This window comes from Lates calcarifer, linkage group LG2 (assembly GCF_001640805.2).
Source record: "Lates calcarifer isolate ASB-BC8 linkage group LG2, TLL_Latcal_v3, whole genome shotgun sequence".
NCBI classification, from domain to species: Eukaryota; Metazoa; Chordata; class Actinopteri; family Centropomidae; genus Lates; species Lates calcarifer.
In genome coordinates this window covers 22,612,761-22,629,321 of record NC_066834.1, presented here as the reverse complement: position 1 = coordinate 22,629,321, position 16,561 = coordinate 22,612,761, and the positions used below count along the sequence as shown (strand labels likewise).

The 16,561-nt window shown below is 39.8% G+C and overlaps 2 protein-coding genes and 1 long non-coding RNA gene across 3 annotated transcripts in view; 2 read left to right on the top strand and 1 right to left on the bottom strand.

Annotated features, from left to right (window-relative positions):
• The window catches only part of LOC108876968 (uncharacterized), a 79,368-nt gene extending 67,070 nt beyond the window's left edge, over positions 1-12,298 (bottom strand). The window contains exons 1-2 of the long non-coding RNA XR_001960056.2: positions 12,153-12,298; positions 11,192-11,268 (exon numbers count right to left, since the gene is read on the bottom strand). This is a non-coding gene — a long non-coding RNA (uncharacterized LOC108876968). The remainder of the gene's footprint in view (positions 1-11,191; positions 11,269-12,152) is intronic.
• Positions 1,851-4,085, top strand: LOC108876967 (uncharacterized). Its single transcript, XM_051076975.1, has one exon. The coding sequence runs from the start codon at positions 2,662-2,664 to the stop codon at positions 3,493-3,495; it is 834 nt and encodes a 277-aa protein (XP_050932932.1). The 5' UTR covers positions 1,851-2,661; the 3' UTR covers positions 3,496-4,085.
• Positions 12,299-12,521: 223 nt separating the features above from the next.
• dpep2 (dipeptidase 2) overlaps positions 12,522-16,561 on the top strand; it is a 7,313-nt gene continuing 3,273 nt past the window's right edge. The window contains exons 1-8 of the mRNA XM_018666867.2: positions 12,522-12,683; positions 12,826-12,909; positions 13,282-13,442; positions 13,564-13,690; positions 13,837-13,966; positions 14,051-14,192; positions 14,756-14,825; positions 15,667-15,843. Coding sequence (XP_018522383.1) covers positions 12,639-12,683; positions 12,826-12,909; positions 13,282-13,442; positions 13,564-13,690; positions 13,837-13,966; positions 14,051-14,192; positions 14,756-14,825; positions 15,667-15,843 — 936 coding nt within the window. The 5' untranslated portion in view covers positions 12,522-12,638. The remainder of the gene's footprint in view (positions 12,684-12,825; positions 12,910-13,281; positions 13,443-13,563; positions 13,691-13,836; positions 13,967-14,050; positions 14,193-14,755; positions 14,826-15,666; positions 15,844-16,561) is intronic.

The window sequence follows — 16,561 nt, the reverse complement described above, 5'->3', positions numbered from 1 at the left end:
ACGGCACTTCTGCAAAGCCCTGATGGTTTTATTTAGCCATCTGGAGAACAGTGTTGTCTTTGATAGAGACACAAAACGTTGTGAAGATGTGTCTGAAGACACTTTCTCAGAACAGTGCATTTTTGCTCAGAAGCTGTATTGCTTAATCTATCACATTCACACCAGCAAACAGGTTCCTAAAGTTAAACTGAGAGGCAATAAATGATGTGTCAACATCATGTAGTAAGGAGGTATGATTACAGGGCTGCTTTTATCATCAATTTTAACTTCTCTGTGGTTAAATCAGACTTCTTTTACCCCCTGCCCTCTTGCATTTCTTCCTTGCTTCGTCTCGCTCTGACTCTGAACACACAAACATGTGCACACACACAAACACAGTTTATTATGCAGTAACATTACCAGATCCCCTTAGGCAGCTGTGCATCTCTGTATGACTGATGAGGGTAATTTCTCCCAAACAACAGAATGATCACTTTGGTGTTGAGCGCTACAGACCCTCCCCTCCTCCCCCTGTCTTCCCTCTCTCCCGTCTTCTTTTTAGCTTACAAAAAAGGCAAGAAAAAGAAAGATGTTTGTTACTATGTCTCCTGCAGTGTCTGGAATGGTTCCTGAGATAAATAGCTTTCCCACCCAATACATGGGTGGGGGGAAAAAAGAAAAGTGAAAAAAATGAGTCATTCCATGGATCTAATCAGTCTATTGATTCTTCAATGACGATTCCCATTCAAACTCTGCTAATAAAAGACATTCAAATCCAGTTTACACTTTACCCGTTGGAGTTGGGAGTTGAGGGGGTTTCCTCATTTTTCCTTGATTACCATAGGGATCCAATATAATACACATGCCACTGTGAATTAACCTCACAGTAAGGACTGGGCTGAGCCACAGTGAATTTATACTGTCTGTGTACTACTGTGCACCATGGGATATACCGAGCGGAGAGTAGTTAGGACTTGTCTGCCTCTCTCTGTTGGCCTCATAGGTTCAGCCTCAGTGGGCTGTCTTTACCTATTCTCCCATCTGTCAGTCACACACAAAAACAAATCCACCTGTCGGCCAGGAGACTGGGCTGAACAGGGCGATGCTACAGCTGTCTGGGCCTGACTCGGTACAGAAGGGAGCAAGCCAGCGCCCTCCACTGGTGATGGAAAGCCCATTAAGATGCTTATTACTCCACCTGTCAGCCCCATCTCCTCACCTGCAAAGATACGCCAGTCTAATGAAGACAGTCACTATTAATACAGCACCTTGAACATGAAAGTCATGCTTCTATGCTTTTTGTGGTCCTTGTGTCCTTGATCCACAAGGGCTCTCCAGCCTTGTAACAATATAACAATCCAAGCGTTAAGAGACAGGCATTCTTGCCGAACCACTTGATTGCCTCAACAATGAAGCTATTAATGCTGCATTATGTAAATTGTAATGGTCACAAACATCTAATAGGATAAAGGCTAAGTACAGTGCAATTTAATGCTGCTGACTTTCAGTGGCTCTTTGAAGGATGTTTTCAATTATAACAGAGCTAATTTAATTCATTGTTTCGTAGCTGAAAATGCATTTTTAAAGGTTGACTGAGTCTCTATTTCAGAACTCAGGTTTAATCAGTCATGTACATTGAACACTGGAACGTCCTCTAAAGAGATTGACAAAGTTGCCGGGGATCTGCGTTCTAGGTTTTAAAGGGACACAGTAGCCATACCCTCCTTTTTTTCCTCAGATGGCAGGCTTCAGTTGTGGAGGGGAGGGTGTTCGTCTAAAAGATGAAAAGACCTGTGCCTTTAAGAGGGCTGTCTCCCCTTTCCCTCATGCTCCCCCTCAACCACACAGACACTCCTCCTGTGAGCATTTGTGAGGCAGCTCCTGTCCCTTATGTCTCTTTGTGGGGAACAGAACAGACTTCCCAGAGCATCACTGGAGACAAGACAGAGCTCTAGGGAGGACACCCCAGGTGCAGACCTCCATGCAATCCTGACCTCAACTTCAGTGGATGCCAAGATGAGCACAAGGAGAGAAGATGCAGACCCACTCAAGCTGGAGTAAAACATCCAGGAGTCCAAAACAGGAGGTGGACCTTAACAGCTGGACAATCCAAGAGGTCAATTTTGAGTTGAAAACGTCATGAACAGCAGATCAAAATCAACAACGCTGGACTGGATCGCTAAGAAAAAGGTGGAGTCTTAATTTGAGCTTTTAGTTTCTCTGTAGAAAAGTTTTGTTACAGAAAAATCAACAAAGTACTCCATATCTTTTGCAGCTATTAAGGTTAAAAGCGCCATATGAAATACATACAAATGAAGGAAAGAGGATAATTTAGCTTAGTATTTTTTTATTATTTCTATCTGTCTCCAGAGCACTTTCCAAATAGTCATTTGTGGTATGAAACTGAGATGCTCTTTAAAGAACATCTTGAATGGTCCCGACAGTACTCTTAATTCACAAGCCAGGCGTTTATCTTATTTCTCCAGCTCTTTCTGAGAGGGAGCATTAAAGACTTCATTGATAGTGCTCTTGGGGAGCGGGTAATATTTCTTATATGAAGTCTTGAAACTTTACAGCTGTTGACTGGAGGGAGAGAAAAGCGCCACATAAGAAAATGATGTTGAGCTGTTTCCAAGTGTGTGTCTGGACTAACGCTGCAGTAGAGCACTGAGGACAGGAGAAATGTTCACAGGAGGTGGAGTGGTCACTGGCCAGAACCAGTACCTCATCAGAGACGCTGTTAGGCCCCACCCAGGACTTGAGATGAACAAACCGATCCAAATGGAGAATGGGATAACCCCAGGGACCTGCCCTGTCTACCAGGCTCAAACTTACAGCAATGCTGGCCAGCCAGCAGTGGTCAATGTTTCCAGCCCGCTGAAGCCAGCATCACTACCACTCCCTCCCCCTGCACTTAAACTAGGGCAGGAAGGGTTCAAGAAAGTCTGCCGAACTGAGGAGGACAGCCCCTGTCCCTTTCCAGGACTAGCCTCTGGGGTGCTGGAGATGCGCGTGAAGGAGGGAAGTAAGATCCGCAACTTAATGGGATTTGCCATGGCACGGATGCAAGGAGAGAAGGGTGTAAGTGGGGGAGGTGTAAGTGGTGGTGGACTGAGGCAGGTGGTCTTCACTGGGTCAGGCCGTGCAGTCACAAAGACCATTACCTGCGCTGAGATCATGAAACGAAAAGTGGGCTCTCTGCACCAGCTGACTAAACTCCAGTACAAGGTGGTCAAAGAGGTTTGGGAGAGTACTGAAGGCGGGACATCTGAGATGACGGTGCACAGGACTGTGCCCTCCATCAGCATCCTTCTTTCCAAAGACCCACTGGATCCCCAGGAACCAGGCTATCAACCTCCAGAGACTCTCTGTGCGCTGTGGGAGGAGAAAGAAGGTGTCGAATCTGCCTCACAGACAGCCTGCAAGAGACCTCTTGGACCTTTGCCATACAGCAGTTTCACTCACTGTAAGAGAGTGTGTTTGGGGGAAGGAGTCTCAGTCCTCCCTCCTCAATGACTGGCTGAACCGGTGTCAAACAGTGGAGAGGATTGAATCAGAGGAGTTCATTTGGCACTGCCCTCCACTCAAGCACAATGCTGAGACAATCAGAACACTCACTCAGACAGAACAGTGCTTTCTCAGAAGAACTGAGTACCAATTCCAGCCTCCAGAGGTCAGTTTGACTGGGACCTAAAAGCTTGCCTCTGTACATATAGCATTTAAGGGATGTGCTTTGCGGCACGTCCAACACGGTCTCTCACATCCACAAAACTGTGATGATGTGTGTTACTGTGGTATAAAATCTTTAACAGATTTAAATCCCATTTCACATCAAGAAAAGAAAAAGCCATGAATTGCACAGGTTCCAGATTCCTGGTTGCAGTAAAGTATCTACAGCCTGTGGACAAAATTATTTATTAGCATCATGTTACAATCATCTCTATTCCTCCATGCTCTTAAGTGTAGTCTTTAAAAATACACAAGGTAGATCCAAGAACAGCTTAAAAGCCATTGATGATATGACAAATGCAAAACATAGCAATTTTATTTGTCTGATTATTAACTCATGAAAACAATATTGAATAAATTGTTTTTTTTCCACCCGATGGAAATTTTGTTTTGTATTTCATCTGTCTTATTCACACATCATTGAATTTGCAAAGCTCTGATTGAACAGAAAATCACAGTGTGCTGATCTTTTGATAAGGATAACGGCAGTGAAATTTGTCTGTAGAAAAAGCTGATTTAATGACAAAGCTGATGATAAGGCACAGCTCCTAAACCAACCCAGCCTGACAGAAATGCCTAGGGCAGAAATACAAGCACAGATTATCATTAAGATAACAACATAACATCACACAACACAGTGGAGAAAAGGATTAAAACTAAGCTTGACAGAGCTCACACCGCACTGTTCCTGCAAAATATGAAACCAAGGCAACGTGTTACACTCCTTCCCCTTTCAGCCTATAGGCCTACCCACCCACCATATCTATTGTATAGTGCAGTCTACCCTTCCGCTATATACTTTTACCACTTCTCAAGCAAAATAATATGCTGAACAACGTGGTCTAAAAAGAGCCAAGTTTTCACAGCAAATCTACGCACTTGTACTTGACTGACATAATAAATGAAATAGCAGCAGACTTTCTCCAGCTGACATTTTTTATGCATTGCCCCTCTGCATTTTCACAACATTTAGATACCATTTTAGCTGCAAAAAAGGTACCTCTGAGTAACTGCTGAAGCTTAACTGCATGCTGCAGAAACGTATGGCAATTGGATCAAAATCCAACTCCGAGCAGAATGCACAGTAGCAGGAAAAAAAAAAAACAAAAAAAAAAAACAAACAGCTAGAAACGTACGTATTGAATTTTAGGGATTAAAGATTCTACATATATTTCCTGAAAAGTTGTACTAAACAAGACAAACAAAAACCTTCCTGAGAATTAATTTATCCAAATACTTAAGAAGTTTTTCCACTTAATCAACCATGTCTTCTGGGGATAATAACATAGACAAGTGGAACCTTGTCTGAAGCTTTAACTGTTGATCTTAATGAAAATCTGCAAAAGCAGATATCGGCCTCCTAAAGTAAATTAATCAAAGTGACTCCTAACTGGGGGGACAATTCTATTACAACTTAAAATAGAGAGAAAAAAAAGAGCATTCACTTCTATGGCATTTCTGTACAAATTTGTCTTTTAAAGAAATATAAATCGTAATATTTCATATAGTGGTCAGCCAGCACTTTACCAGTGTATGGCAGACATTGTGATTAACCTCCCTCTCAATCCCATTAAATGAATCAGAGCACAGCAGAGCACCCAAGGTTGAATGAGAAATGCTGTGACTGCAATACAGCACACATGTAGCAAACTGTGTGTCCTCGAGACTGCTGGAAGGTTATCACTTCAGGTCGTTGTTATCAGAGAGTTAACAGCTTTCACCCAAGAGCCTATGGGACAGTCAGTCTGTGATGCAGGTCAAAAAGATAATGCAGCTATAAGTAAATTTCAAATCGACCTGTATCTGTTATCAAGCATTAAGAATTCTGGGCCAAGTGTAAAATGCAGTGGGGGTAATTAGGGATAACGGCATAGCGTACCTGAGTGAGAGAACAGATAAAACATACTGACAAAAGCATTATCCTGGAGCTAAATCCAATGTGGCTGGCACGAAATAGTATGTTGGAGGAGTCAACAAAGTGCATTATAAGAATGTGGACAAGGTTATTCAAAAGCTGAGAGTCCATTTCACGAATAACGTTTGTTTTCAAAGATGCAGTCAAGGTGGATTTGGAGGAGATACAGGCCTTGGCCTAAAATACACTATTTGAATTTGGTTAACACAATACTATATACTCACATAGTGTGTTCAAAGTGAGTGCATACCATGTTTAAAAAAACCTTCTCCCTCTATGAAACAGACTAAAAGAAAACTGGTAAAGCTGCTTTTAGTACCACTTAAATTACCCTATCTTCAATCTTGAAGATGTATGTATACAAGATATACAAGATTTACAAGTCAAAGTACGACGTGGACATATTTAAGATTATTTGGGTCAGGCATGAATTTTTTAGGTGCAACTATAGTAGTGATGAGTGATGTTTTTCCCCAAACTGAGTATGTTAGAGAGAATTCAGTTGTTTTTATTGGGGTAACTGCCACTAACTGTAGAATGAATGAGTTTGTTTAAAAACATAATTGTTTTTTTTTTTTTTAATGATTACTTCAAAATGGTAATGCAAGGGAATTACTTTTTTCTTATAAAATTTTTAGGAATATCTAACTAAAGTGTTCTTAAGCTATTAAATCACTGATAAGGGGAAACATCATGTTAAGACTGACCGCTCATAGCTATCTATCATGGTGGACGGGACCGTAACCTTCTGTTTACCAAAGCCAATAACTGCATGCACTGAATGTGAATAAATTCATTTTGAAGTTAACATAATGAAAGTGTTGGCACTCTATTTTCCCTTCTCTGCTGCTGCAGCAGATGAGAGTGAGGTCTCTGGGATGGCGTGGGAGTTCGCTATCTCCCAGCCTCCAGATGGCTCCGTCTTCTCTTATCTAGAAGAATGGGTGCTGCCTCAATTTTTCAACTCGCCTTATCTGGGAATCCTTTAAATTGAATATTTACTGGGCCTATGTTTTCTGCCTGTGTTAGCCTCTGAAGTCGACATTCCTCTTGCTTGTTGAGACAGGCCAAAAGGTTTTTCTCACTCATACACTCTCTTTGTCTGCCCTGTCAAGTAATGGGACAGTGATTGATTATGTGATTGCCAGGAGAGAATGGAAGGTTAAGCAGTTAAGCAGAGAGCAGTGGAGACATATTAATGAATGGTCGTAGAGGGAATATGTTCAACAATAGAGAAATGTACATTACCCAAAATGACATCAGGCAGACCTCCATTCTATGTCAGAATAAAACAGATTAAATTAATCTCTTTCCATACAGTCTATTGTTTCCTGCACAGTGTACACTAGAGGTTAAGAGAACACTTAAGCAGCCATTGAAAACATCTTATTGCAATATGACTGGCTGTGGTCTATCTGCATAAACAAGCCATGCCACAGCTACTCCCTGGTAAGTGTCTGGAAATGTCTTTTCAAAACCATTTTGTGAAATGCCTCCATGTTGGATTAATCAGCGCAGCTGAGGATGTAATTGCTGTGCTGAAGTCAAAGCTGTAAGAGCAGATAATGAACACTGACTACAAGGCTGCCAGAATCCAGGGCAAAAGAAATGAGAAGTTCAGGGACCAAAATGTCTTTAGCATTCTTTGAGAAGCCCTGATAGAAAATGAAGGTACATTGTATTTACACTAAATAAAGACTGTTTTTCAAAAAAGCATTACCTATGATTCACTTAATACTAATATGGAAATTTTAGAGTTTGTGACAGTAGCATTGTGCTGTTAGAATTTAATAGGAAACTGGGGCAAAATGATATTTGCTTTAAGGATTTCTATCTTAAGCTCTTTAGATTATTTATGCATTCATTTTTGGATTTGGTCACATGCATGTATCTGTCAGTTCTGTGCGTTATGTAGGTATTTGATTAATTTTCTTATTTGAAGGGTTGGGCTTACAAAGGTGAGGAAAACTAACAAGGGTTTGTTCTGACTGTTGCTGCCCTCTGGTGGACAAATGGGTTCAAAGTCAACTACAGAAAAAGATAAATCCTTGCTCAAGGTTGCAATCATGGGTATATTGGACAGACATTTATGGCCCTGTGCATTTATAATATTTACACAACCAAGCCACTTGGTCACAGGACAGACCACCATTATCTGACAAACTTAATATCATGTATAAAAAAATATAACAGAATTTACAACAAATAAAGTAGAAGCTCTGGGCCATCCTATTTTTAAGATTGTGTTATGCCTATTTCAGTGCCAGCATGTTGAAATGTTGCTTCTTCTCCTCTTTTGACTACAAGTGAAAAGACTGCATTCAATAGGTTTTATCCCCCACCCCACCAACACACACACACACACACACACACACACACACAAATTATGAGAGAACCTTAGACTCAATTAGCTTAAAGAATTTGAGGTATAAAGCAGGTTGCCTATATTATGCAAAGCACTCCTAGTGATATACACAGTACAGTCTCTAGTAAATGGCGCTGGTGAGAAACAGGAAAGGCTATGGTTAGTGACTGTCATTTGCAAAATAAAGCAAGGATAGAAAGACAACCGATGCCTACATGTCTGCCCCAGCAAAAATTAGCTTTGTTCTGCTTCAGTAATGCCCAGTAAAAGGTTAAGGTGGGACATTTCTGTCTTGAGGGAAAGATAAACACAATAATGGTGAGCTGGAAATGAATAAACCCCTCAGCCAGCTTTTGCCCTCTGACCCCTCTTGAAAAATATGCACATGCACAATAAGGAGAATATGGGGAAAGCTGTAGTCCTGGATGTGTTCAGAAGTGACAACATCCCAAATGTTATGCATAGTGCTCCTGGGTTGCATATTAACATTCCTCAGTCACCTGCTCTGCACTGAGAGTGATGAACAACTTCTGCCTCTAGGTGTTATCTCTGTAATTGGATCCCCCTTTCCAGTGTGATCAATATAATCATTGAAAAGAAGGCACAGTAGTTTTCTTAAGCATCTCACACTTGAAACAGCAAGGAGCTCAACAGCCTTTTCCTGACTGTTCAACAGCTTTGAAGGATACAGCTATTAAAAGTGCCTCAACTAAACAGTTTTTCTTCCCTGATAAATTCACAATTACAAACACAAGTTATTGCAGTTGTTTGGCTGACAGTGTTTGTTTTTAGGATTTAGAAGTTACATCATTTTCAATTATTTTTCTTTGATACACATTAGTCTGGCTATGATATAAGGTTTCCACTGGGTTCACATTCAAGTTAGCTGTTTTAAGACCTTTTAAATACCTGCTGCTATAACAATAATTCCTAACATATAACTGATGAAATCAATACAACCTGGACCTGGATGAGCAGCAGGAGAGGGTTGGATTAAACATTTAAAAATGATTCATTCAGTTAACTAAAACATGACACTAGCTACTGTAGCCAAGAGCAGTGACAGGAGACTGTCCTGAAAAAAAGCAAGCACATAGGTCATCATGCAAGCTGTTGATTACATCTGTAGTTACGTTTTATTGTTAAGCGATAATTATTGTTAGATACTATAAGTATGACAGGACCAAAGGAGGAAGTCAGGTGACGTAGAATACAGATAGTTAGGAGGAGGATGGATCAATGGATCAACAAATACCAGATGTTCATACAGGAGACAGCTGCTCCTTTCCCATTTCAAACCAACAGTCATCGCTGTTTCTTTTAACCATGACTGCTCCACAACCGTAACTGCATTTAAAAACTGAACCTGAATGTCCTGTAACCTTAATGAAGTAACTCACACAATGATCTCTACCTAGTTTTTGTGCCTACACCTAACCAAAGTGTGACTGTTCTATACGCTCAACTGCATGTTTATTATTTTAACTATGATGGCGAGCACAATTTCAGGAGATGCTCAGAGGGGTTACTCTTGACATATAATTCTGCAGTCCAAAATGCAGTTTTGAAAACTATTATTCAAAAAAAGCAGCACAATTGAAAGGTTCCACGGTGTATAATACTGGTACCTGTGGCAAAAAAAAAAAAAAAACAACACCTGAGACCAGTGGCATTTCCTAATTGAGTTGTCCTTTTTTTTTCTCAGGGTCATTCAAAGTGCTTCTCTGTGAAGCCATCTCCACGCTATTTCACTTGGGGTTTTAAAGGAAAATATCATTTACAAAATCAATTTTCTGAAGTGCTTTACCAGAGAGTGACCTAACCCCTGCACCAATGCGTTCCATCACATTTTTTTTTTTAAAGTACAGCAGACAGCTACTACACTAATAACAAGAATTTGGCTCAAGCTCCCTCATCAAACTGTTAAAACTCAGTTTAACGTGAGAGGTTTTTATCTCTTGTATTGCCAGTCACACTCCACGCCAAGGTCGGCAATATGACTAAATGATTTGGTTAATTTGAATTCAAACAGTGTCAGCTGGGGGTCCACTCCGCACAGTGGGAGGATTGGTAGAGTAATATCAACACAGTTGTGATTACTCCATTGAAGCAGTAGGGTGCTCCAATCAGAGCCGAATCACTCTCCTCATTACAGACTACAAGGCCAAATCTCAGTGGGTGGACCACAGAATCAGGCTTCACATCTTCCCACTGAAATTAATTGAAATTCATTTGTGGCACCCTGATGCTCCCCATCAACACCAGACTCATTCACATTTGCACAATTCACCCTGGATTCATTAAGCACAAGGACATTACAAGTTTGAAAGAATCTGAAAGCAGATGCTGTATTCTGTGGTCTGGACTGCTGCATTCTGCTGCAGTTCACCATATCAGATGCATCTTTCCAGAAATGATTCTTGCCAAGGCAAAGCAAAGTAATCTGACCAAGGTATTGCTCTAGGTGAGTGATGCCTGAAATTATCTACTCCTCTTGAACAGACATAGAAAGACTCAAGGTTTGGGGCAGCAATAACTGACTACCACATATCAAAAATTCATACCGGATACACCTCATGTATTTGGAATGGCAGCTTGTATGAGTCAACAGATATCAGTTAGTAATGAAATTAGGTTGTCTTGCCCACATAATGTTCTCTTTTATATCATAGTGAGGATGCTAACTATGAGGCATGCGAGGCAAACAGTCTGCAGACATTTATTCCAAAATACTGGAGCAAGAAATGTAATGACTGGCATGCCTTTATTCGTACATGGGGAACTAATATACTACAGGCCACATGTTTGCCATTCTTGTTTTAAATCACATTCAATTCTAAAAGTCCAAAAGTTCTATTGTGCACTCATGGAACACACTATATCTACACACCACAGGCTAAAGCTTTCCTCTCTCTGACGCAAACCAAAGTTCAAACCAAGGAAAAAAAAAAACACCTCTATTATCATGAACACATTAACAGCTAATGCATTCACAAGTCCTGGCACTACTCTCTTCTTCCACACTTCCACATACAGCAATTTGTAAATGTGTAGCTGTTTATCACAGCCTAATGGGACAATTTATTAGCAGATCACGCCATGGATAGCATTTTAGGGGATTAAAAATAATCAATATCTGGTGACTAAAAAAAATATATATAATATATATATATATATATATATATATATATATATACTCTTACCTTAAGAACTTGTTCCTGCCCCGTTCTGTATTCCAAACTCCAAGCTTCTCTTGAAGCAGATACACACCACCAGCTCCCTGGAAGAACATTTTTTATGTTGTATTTACTGTAGTAGACTGAGCTTGTGATCATTAGGGGCCTATCTTTGCACTTTGCTTGCACCTTGCAAAAATAAAAACCGCAGCTCTCTTAACATGTACTGTAATTAGGAAGACCATACCATTCAAAGCTGAAGCTGGATTGAGGCCAAAACATCACTTATTAGTTGAAAAGTTGTGTTGTTTTGATAACAAAATATTAAAGTCTGACTCCGTGCTTTCTGTTGTCAGTCCTCTTCTGTAGCTTTTCATAATTTTTACATACATTAGCCTTTTTCAGTGAGGACATTATTCACGTCACAGGTGTAAATAATCAAATTAATGATGGCTGAATTCCATGTAGATGTTTTAGTTTCAGGCTGATGGTATTGTCCCTGTTGGCGCACAATACCATCACTGTCATGGCTTACAGGAACGCTTCAATTGCACAAAGCCATCATTAATGTTGTCAGTTTCACCTGTGTTTTTCCCATTCTAACAAATCAAAATGTCTGCTATGAAAAAGCCTACTGATGTGCTCCAATCCGCAGAAATGTTAAACCTATAAGGCCAAACTTTGACAACACTTACTGTTTCGACGACAAACTTGTTCAATTCAGCTTTCACAAAAATATGTGAAAGCTATGTACAAAAAAAGGGGGGCTGAAGAGTTTTAACTTGTCTCAAACTTCCAACGCTCGGGACAAAGAAAGATGGTAGCAGGAAGTGACCTAACAGTTAGCTTGTGGGCAAGGGTTAAGTTGAAGTTTTATATATATATATATATATATATATATATATATATATATATATACAACATTACATTTAGAACATAAAACGTTTAGCGCGCTTATCATTTTCTTTTGACTTACACATTTACAAACCTTGAGATGCAGTCTGGAAATCGGCGGGGGCGAGTGTTGACGAGTAAAGCTGTGGTCAACCAAGCCGTTTCTTTTTATGAATCAATTATTTTACATAGCACAAACATGGCGGCCGAGTAACTCGAAAGTAATTGCCGGTGCAAACATAAAAAACGCTGATAACATTCGAATCAACTATGCTTATAGCCTTTCAAGGTAGCGCTTTAGCCAGCAGATGGCGACATCAAATCCTGAACGGTCTTAACGGTGCTTTCAAGTGCTCCTCGTAAGTTCCTAATTCCGAAAAGGGGCAACACAGTTAAATAAGGTCATAAATAAAACTGCACGTGGCAAGTACGAAGCCTATGAAAGTGTCGACTGATTTCTCTGGTGCTATTGTATTTGTTGAGCCATTTGTTTATCTGACCTGTAATCATCCTTAGTAATACTCACAGTAACATAAACTGTCAGGCTTTGAAAGTGAGGAGGGGACATATATGGAGAGGCATGACAGACGATAAAGTCCATCTACACTGGAACCTCCAAGACACGGTAACTGCCGCTGTCATTCTAATACTATTATTAGTAACCAAGAGATCTGAAGGTATACGTATTAACATTTGTCAGACCCAACTCGAATGCAGCACGAGTCACAGCTGCCAGTTTTGTATAGGTTTGCTCTACATTTGTCTAGGGCGTAGAGCTGGAAAGTTCGTGCCGCTTGTGTGCAGTTGTTCTTCAAAGTGTTCAAAAGGTATCATTTCAACAGACCAGTCTGGTAAGTCTGATTAGTTTTTTTTTTTTTTTTTTAAGTAAACTGTTTCCTGCTGTTATATAGATACAAGCTTGTATTGGAGAAGAGGATGCATCAGGGTTTTACTGGGCATTTTAAAAATTACAAATTGCCCTCCTTCTCTGTGTTTCTCTTCCAGTTAATAATGATCATACACAATCCTATCATTTTAAACTCATCAGAATGATAGTATTATGTATTCCAAGTAGGACTTAGAATATACATTGAAATATGAAGCCTTAAATTTATAATGATGCTACCATGTATTATCTCTAACTGTCACTGTGATATTGTGTGTGTCCTTGTAAGTGTGCGTCTGTTCTTCTGTTATCAGATATCTGTATTTTCTCTCTTCAGAATATGTCCTGTAGGAAAGCTGTTACAAGTGCTTCAAGCAACTTTTCCCTGCAGTCCCTCAGGCATTTGTTGATACTCTCCTCTCTGTGTTATCTTATTTCTGGATTCTCTGAGAGAGATAGAGCCCATCACTTGATGACCACATATCCTCTTATTGATGGGTAAAGGATGTTTAATGTCTTGCCTACACATCATGCAAATATAAGCAGATTAAATTAGATTGAAGTGCTTCTCCATCCCATCCATCTCACTCTCCTCACACCCGCTCTCTCCATCTGTTAGTCATAACGACCTTGCTCTCCAGCTGAGGATACATCACAACAATCGCCTGAGTCAGATTGATCTTCATGATGTCAGCAAACTGGCCACAGACATCACACGTCTCCAAGCTGGCCATGTACAGGCGCAGGTACTGCCCTTCATATTTTGTCTTTTTATTCTGTTGCCAGTCTCTTCAAGAGTGTGGATTAGACCAAAGAGGAGCCCAGTAACTCAAATGGCAGTAACTCAAATCTATCTCTTTTACTCTTGTGATTTCTCCTCTCCCTTTGTCAGATGTTTGCAGTCTATGTGATGTGTGGGGCCCAGGAGAAGGATGCTGTGAGGCTGACCCTGGAACAGATAGATGTGATCAGACGCATGTGCACCAAGTACCAGGAGTTTGAGCTGGTCACATCTGCCCAGGGTATAGTACACCTTAAAACGGAATAACAAGCTAGATTTGTACAAAAACACAAAAGTGACTGATAATGTGCATCTGTGACTGCAGAACTGAAGAATTCCAAGAAGATAGCATGTCTAATAAGTATTGAGGGGGGGCATTCCATTGACAGCAGCCTGCCAGCCCTGCGGATGTTTTACCAACTTGGAGTCCGCTCCATGGCTCTCACACATACCTGCAATACACCCTGGTAATTAAGATCATCATCATTCTGGACGTTATATTTTAAGTAGAATACTATAGGGCACTAAATAATACCCTCTTTTGCTTTTGCGTTCTTTCTTTCTTTTTCTTTTTTTTTTTCAAATTTTGTCAGTATTTTCTCCCACATTGTTTGTTGACTCAAACCCTGGATAGAGCTGTGTCTTTACCACTGAAACTTTTGATGCCATATTCAAGATAAATTAAATAGCAAGCAGCAGCCAGGTGATTTCAATGATAGAGAGCAACTTTAAAGAGGGTGAATGGGATACTGAACCATATTTAATCTAGAAGAGGTTTATTTACTGGGCTGACTGAATGGAAAAGGTCAAACATGTTTACATTTGTCTTCCTTCTATGCAAATGAATCTTTATTTGTACTTTATCTAGAAGTTGGCATTACATGTAGCTGAATGTGCCCCAGCCAGGTGAAAAACACAGCAACCCCATTCAGATGCAACAAACACCACAATATTTAGATATTTTACATTTTTTGATGCATAAGATTTTCATGAGTTGAGGTTTTGACAGTGTTCTCTTTTTTAATTGCAGGGCTGAATCATCCTCAAAACTTTATAGTGTCTATCAAAGACAGAATAACAGCCTGACACACTTTGGGAAGGTAAGTTTAATTTTCAGTGATATCAAAACAGAAAAGTTTCATTTATCACATTCCACAAAATGGTATGTCAGCATATTGTAGATTTTAAATTGCTTTTTTTGGGGGGGAAGTATTAGATGAGTAATTTTATTTAAAATGAGAAACCATTTTACAAATATGACAGTTAATGATGATAAAATTCAAACATTTGCTTGTTTGTTTGTTTTTTCAAATTGTAGTTAATGACGCAATGCATTTTAAGAAGCCCCTCAAAGTTCATTTGATTTAATTATTGAGTGTACATATATTGTTATGTTTTGGCCAACAAATGAGGAAATATTTATATTGCTATTACTTTCAATCTTATTTTTATTAATGGTAGCAGTAGCAGAAGTTGTTGTGGTTGTTGTAGTAGTGTAATAGCGGTACATTGTAAGTAGTAAGTCAGAGTATTGAGGATATAGTCATTTTTAGGCCTGTAGACACAATAGTAATCCACTGTGCAGAAGAAACTGGACTTTGTCATTATTAAAGTTGGTTGATGCTGTGCATTCTAGATGTTCTCTTGACATGGGGCTGTTTACAGAGGAGCTGCTGTAACCCACATGAACTTGCAAGTCCTTAAATTTGCTCATTAGAGCAATGTTGGTTATAAACAATATAATAGCTTATTTTGAAATGACAAACATGTTTATATTGCGCTTCCTATTCAGTTGGCCCTCTCAACAGCAGCACGTAGGACTTCCTCGATTGCTATCTGAGCGAGTGTTTGCGTGTATGTGTAACAGTCCCCTGTTTCTCAGCTGAATTGATTTCCTTCCTTCCCATGATATTGTGAATGGCTGCTTAAATGGTTTTTCAGGCTGTGGTGGAGGAGATGAACAGACTGGGAATGATAGTGGACCTCTCCCACACTTCTTGGGAGACATCCTTGGCTGTGCTGAACCATTCCAAGGCTCCTGTTATTTTTAGCCACTCATCCTCTTACTCCATCTGTAACCATGGCCGTAACGTACCTGACTGGCTGCTGCTCGAGCTGGTGAGAAAACCAATTTACAGAGTGATTAATTGCCTGCTTAGTTAGTAAATGACCAGCTTATCAGTCAAGTCAGTGATTAATTTATTTCAATTATAATTTTTATTTATACCTCTGACAAAGAACATGTAATGTGTTTTCTTTGTCAGATTTTAGTTTATCAAAAGGGATAAAACACTTACTGACAGACTTACACCATTAAACAAATTACTCTATTTTTGCCAATAACAGTCTGTATAATTAATTCCAAATCCTCAGGGAGTATTTGCACAGTCAAAAAAATGAAGTTAACGTCTCAATGCTGACTTTATTTCATAATTTCAACAACCATGTTTTCCTCCCATTAGTTTCTTCTCTAGTCTAACCATCTATATAAACTAGTCTGCTCACACATATAGTTCCTGATAATGAAAAACTGGATGAAGGAAGAACTACAGGACATCAACTCCACGTTGTATATTTTAGTTTTTTATACAGCTGGGTGATAAAAGAAAAAACAACACTAAGTGTCTTAGTAAGGTACTGGGCCACCACATCCTGCCAGAACAGCTGCTGTTGGTGTTTTGCTGATAGTGGTGGAGAGTCCTGTGTAACACGTTGGTCCAAAATTGAGATCTGGTTACCACACCTGGTTAACACTCAGTTTACTGTGTGATACAGGGTTCCCAGCATTAAATGACAAAATGATGATTCACACAATGAACAACTGGTAGAAACCACT

What these genes read in the sequence shown, in the direction of transcription:
- LOC108876967 (XM_051076975.1), top strand. Translation starts at nt 2,662, where the DNA reads ATGTTCACAGGAGGTGGAGTGGTCACTGGCCAGAACCAGTACCTCATC.